Below are 5,555 nucleotides of genomic sequence, written 5' to 3'. Positions count from 1 at the left end.
CTTAGTCCAGTCCAAATAAAAATAGTTGATAAGTTCTCAAAATTAATTTAGTTGCTATCTTCTTTCGTTTAAGTTTCAGCGATGAAGTCATACGTAAATAATTACATATGTGTATGTATATATATATGTAGAGAGAGAGAGAGAGATGGGACATTCCATCAGCTATTGCAAAATGATTAATGTGAGAGCAAGTTAATTAAAGCCTTTCCAGTAGGCTATAATTAATCCAATGAATGGCATATTATGTACATTCAGGGTACCTTCTCTTTACAGAACGAAGGGCGATAAAGGGTTGGGCTTTGGCTCTCTCCACTCACGGAGGGAGAGAGAGAGAGAGAGAGAGCAAGCAATCTAGTGGGAATAAAAAGCAAAAAAATGAAATAATTAAGTAAATAAAGGAAAAGGCAAACCAAAAACTAGAAAAAAAAGAATAAGTTAAAAGCCTAATTAAGGTAGAGCTAGGTAGCTCACAAGCAAGAGGTATAAAGAATGAATGGGTATGGTCTAGTCATGTTTCTCTATAGCCCTTCGTTCTTCTCTGCCCACCTCCCTCTCTCTCTCTCTCATTCAAAACATTCCCATTTTTAGACGTTCCTGTTTCTTCCAAACAGGAGCAAATTATAGAAAACCCACTAAACTAAGCACGAAGAAGAATAAGAAGAAGAAGCAGCAGCTGTTGGTGGCGCTGGGGTGGTGAAACCGTGAAGCATCACAAAGAAGAAGAGAATAAATAAGAAGAAAGATTAGGGTGGTTTTAAGAGCACAAAACCAAAGTGTTTTGTCTCTTCGGGGGTGCGGGGGGTGCGGGTTGGCTGAGTTATGCGCGGCGGAGCTTGTGCGGTACAGCAGACCCTCACGGCGGAGGCTGCTTCTGTCTTGAAGCACTCTCTCAACTTGGCCCGGCGGCGTGGCCACGCCCAGGTTCTTCTTGTTCATGATATATAATCCAAATTAATTATCGTACGTTTTGTAGGTGGAAGTTAGGATATAGTATGTAGTATATAGATTCTTTGTAGAATATATATATTTATGAGTAAATGCTACTTGCATTACTCTATATTTATCCGGGTTTGGATAGACTTTATCTTAAATTTGAGTTGGTTGTAACCAGGTCACTCCGCTTCATGTGGCCGCCACGCTGCTCAGCTCAAGAGCTAGCCTCCTGAAGCGCGCCTGCCTCAAGTCCCAGCCTCACCAAACTCCACACCCTCTCCAGAGCCGAGCCCTTGAGCTCTGTTTCAACGTGGCTCTCAACCGGCTCCCTACCACGCCCGCTCCGCTCCTCCACGCCCAGCCGTCCCTCTCCAACGCTCTGATCGCCGCGCTGAAACGCGCCCAAGCCCACCAGCGGCGCGGCTGCATCGAGCAACAGCAGCAGCAGCCGCCGCTCCTCGCCATCAAGGTCGAGCTCGACCAGCTCACCTTGTCCATCTTGGATGACCCCAGCGTGAGCCGCGTCATGCGAGAAGCCGGCTTCTCTAGCACCGCCGTGAAGAACAATCTAGAAGAAGACTCCCCATCCTCTTCCATATTCCACTGTTACGGCGGCACCGGCGGCGGCGTTTATTCTTCTCCTTGCTCTCCTTCCCGGAGCTTCTGGCCTGCCCATTTCGTCTCCATTGCCGATTCCGCCTCGCTCAAGGAAGATATAAAGCTAGTTTTGGAGGTTTTGTTGAGAAAGAAGAGAAGGAACACTGTCATAGTTGGTGACTCTCTGTCCATAACGGAGGGTCTGGTTTTGGAACTGATGAGCAGGGTGGAGAGAGGAGAGGTTCCTGATGAACTGAAATCTGCCCATTTCGTGAAATTTCACTTCACTTCAGTGCCATTAATGTTCATGAAAAGAGAAGAGTTGGAGCTGCAGCTTTCAGAACTGAAAAGGAAGGTAGATTCTCTTGCATCTGGAGGAAGGGGAGTCATTATCTATACAGGTTGTTAAGATTAGAACCAGATTGAATTTGAATATGTATTACTTGAATTGGGTATAATAATCATACAGTTAATTTTTATTTAGAGTGATATGGTATTTTTGTTTTGAGTCTCTGTGTTTCTTGTAACGCATGCAGGCGACTTGAAGTGGATAGTCGACACGGTAGGGTTCAATGGAGAGTTTTTTTCTGGGTATAGCCCAGTTGAGCATCTTGTTACAGAAATGGCGAGGTTTCTGTCCCATTACAACTCATTGAACAGAAAGGTTTGGTTAATGGCCACGGCCAATTATCAGACCTACATGAGATGCCAGATGAAGCAGCCTTCTCTCGAGATGCAATGGTCTCTTCAAGCTGTTTCTGTTCCATCAGGTGGACTTGGTTTGAGTCTTCATGCCACTAGGTGATCAGTTAAACCTTTCTTTTTCTCTACTCTACTTTTATTCTTAATGTATTCTATATATTGTTTGGGTAATTGTGTGTGTGTGTGTGTGTGTGTGTAAATGCTGGCAATATATTACTGGTTGGTAGCAGAAATTTTGTTTTCTTTCTATTTTGCTATATATATGTGTTTTCATGGTCTGACTTGTCTGAAGGAAAGCAGCACCACGCCACTGCAAATATGTAGGGTTGTTAGAGACAGATATGAATCACTCTCCTTTTGTTTCTATCTTTGTCTGGATATGCATTCCACTCGTGACCAATATATAATTTACTTTCTGTTCACGAAAACAAACAAGAAAAAAACAAATAATTCAAGGTTTTAAATTTTTAAAGGTTTTTTTTTTTGTTTTGGCGGGAAAAAAACTCTCTTGTAAGAATGCACGACTGCTATAGGGAATGGTGAAAAGAGAAAAGTTGCAAGTGAAGTGATACATGGGCACAGTGTTCTTTTCATTTCCCATTGAATTTGCTTCGTTTATAAATTTTATCTAGCTGGTATAAAATTAGGATTTTTTTAATTTGGAAATTCTATGCTGAAGAATTAATTAGTCTGACAAGAAGATGAAAATGTTAATATATGATAATTAATTTGGTTGTGCATGCAGTGTACAGGAGTCAAGGATGAGCTTCTCAGAAAACCCATCTCAAGCTCTGGAAACAAAAGCTTTTGTAGGAAACAAGGATGAAGATAACAAGCTCAGATGCTGTGCAGAATGCACCTCCAAATATGAAAAAGAAGCTGCTTTGCTCAAGTCTGGCTCAGCCCAATTGCCTTCCTGGCTTCAATCACATAACAGTACCCATGCACATCAGAAGGTATAAGAAGATCTACAATATAACACGCGCATTTATATATTTAACCACTAGGATGGGAGCCTAGTAGGTAAAGGTGAATTGTCTTGCCTCCAAGAGGTTTCGAGTTCGTCTCTTGAGTTCCTAGTTCACACTACCATTTGAGGACTAATTGGTCACTTAGAATGAGAATATCTCAGATTTAAGGTTAAAGGTATTGTCTGTGTAATGAATTGGTTCTGTCGAGCCTAACCTAATGAATGAGGGAAGAGACTGATCGTGCTCCGACACATAGAATCCCTAGTTCCAAACATACTCCTTTTCTATCAACAATTATTCATTCTTTTACCTTGTATGCCAACTTTTTTCTTCTTTTTTCTTAAGCAAATAATTATTCTGACTTCACTTCATCAATTTCAGGATGACCTGGTTGAGTTGAGGAGACAATGGAACAAAATCTGCCACAGCCAACACCAAGGCAGGCCTTTGTTCAACCAAAGGCTAATTCCAAAGAGCTGCAACTACAGATCATCAATATCATATCCTAGGTGGCCTAATGAGAACAACTTTTTCCTAGACTCCAATATTAATAATTCAATCTCTTTTTCCCCTTCCAACTTGAAATCCGACCAAATTGCCAGTAGCCCCCTGCAGCCTCGTTTCAGACGCCAGCAATCTTGTCACATCGAATTCAGTTTCAGCAATGGGTTCAATCACAAGCAGCAGCTGCAGCAGCCTATGGAACCAAACTTGGATTCTCTCAAGAACTCTGATGGAAAGGAAGTAAAGATCACTCTTGCTCTTGGCAATTTTTCTCAGCACCCAAACAGCACTAAAAGAAGTGATCAAATTTGTAAGCGTTTGCAAGAGAATGTGCCATGGCAATTGGGAACCATCCCTTCAATAGTGGAAGCTTTGATCGAACCCGAACCTATGAAGAAGGAGACTAAGTGGTTGCTGATTGAAGGCAATGATGCAATAGGAAAACGGAGACTGGCTCGGGCAATTGCAGAATCTGTTTTCGGGTCGCCCGATTTGCTTCTCCACATGAACATGAGAGAATCAAGAGAAGATCATAAGAGGGTGACAGTACTCGAAAGGGCCTTGAGAAACAATGAAAAGACGGTAGTTTTGGTTGAAGATGTTGATTTTGCTGATACCCAGTTCCTAAAGGTTCTTTCTTTGGGTATGGAAACTGGGAGTTTTGGAGAATTTTGCAGAAAGGATGGAGAAACAATATTCATCTTAACAAGGGGAGATTGCCCTAGCCATGGAGATGGGATCAAAGATCTGAATTCTGTAATCCATATGAAACTGGAGGTCAATAGAACGCTTCCCAGTATTTCAGAGGTCGGGATACAGCAGGAGTCTCGTGCACTGGGTTCGCCTAAAAAAAGAAAAGCGGAGTGGGATGTCTCAAACAAGGCCAAGAGTCCAAGGCAGCCGCCAAGCGGATCAACCACCCTTGATCTGAACATTAAGGCCGATGAGGACGAGGAAGACGAAGACAGAAGCGAAGGTTTCAGCCCCAATTCGAGCGATTTGACGCGAGAAATGGGGAATGAAGGCCAGATCAATCCATGTGGGTTCCTTGAATCGATCAAGAACCGGCTTGTCTTCAATTCGGATTGTGAAAAGGAGATAAAAGAGATGATCTTGGTCAAGATCAGAGATTGTTTTGAAGCGGTGATTGAGAGCAGTTGCTTCTTGGAAGTGGAAGAGAGTCTGTTAGAGAAGCTCTTGCTTGGCTTTGGGGATCTCGTCAACAGCCTGTTTGAGAAATGGCTGAAAGAGGTTTTTAGAACAAGCTTGTTAACGGTCAAAAATGGCCGCAAGGAGGGGATAAGCAGTGTTAGGCTGTGTTTGGGGGGGAAAGAAGATAGAGAACTTGAGGGTTTAGGGTTGGACTTGGAGAGTGGGTTCATGGCTTCAGCCCTGCCCAAGAAAATTCAAGTTTCCTTTATGGGTTGATAATGTCTCCTGTAAATGTAAAATCATCAAAATGTTTAATTAGTGTTACTGCAATGTTCTTGGTAGAACTAGAATGTCCCCCCTTTCCTAATTTTCTTCTTCTCCCTTCTCGGTTGGAAATTTTGGGGTCCCCACGACTCAATTCAATATCGATTCTGTATTGAAAAGGTATTGTGTATATTAATTACTTAATTTTATAATAATCAGTTTTAACTAATTATTTTTACTTGCTTGAAAAACACTTCAAGCAATATTTAAGATCAACTTAAAATTTTCGTTGAAATTGAGGGCACAAAAGCGATAGGACCGTGCAAAAACACTAATCCCAAGATCAACTCAAAACCATTTTTATTAAATATTTAAAATAACAAAGTTATTATCACTGATCCAATATTTTTTATTGACAATAACATTAAAAAT

General features: G+C 41.7%; 1 protein-coding gene across 1 annotated transcript; it reads left to right on the top strand.

Moving 5' to 3' along the window:
* The first annotated feature begins 298 nt into the window (after positions 1–298).
* On the top strand, positions 299–5,203 carry LOC127795606 (protein SMAX1-LIKE 4-like). Its single transcript, XM_052327388.1, has 5 exons — positions 299–921; positions 1,112–1,931; positions 2,067–2,331; positions 2,978–3,188; positions 3,585–5,203. Exons 1-5 carry the CDS (start codon positions 820–822, stop codon positions 5,133–5,135), a joined length of 2,949 nt encoding a protein of 982 aa, XP_052183348.1. The 5' UTR covers positions 299–819; the 3' UTR covers positions 5,136–5,203.
* The last annotated feature ends 352 nt before the right edge of the window (positions 5,204–5,555 follow it).

This window comes from Diospyros lotus, chromosome 2 (genome assembly GCF_014633365.1).
Source record: "Diospyros lotus cultivar Yz01 chromosome 2, ASM1463336v1, whole genome shotgun sequence".
Classification (NCBI taxonomy): Eukaryota; Viridiplantae; Streptophyta; class Magnoliopsida; order Ericales; family Ebenaceae; genus Diospyros; species Diospyros lotus.
This window is presented reverse-complemented; position numbering and strand designations above follow the sequence as displayed.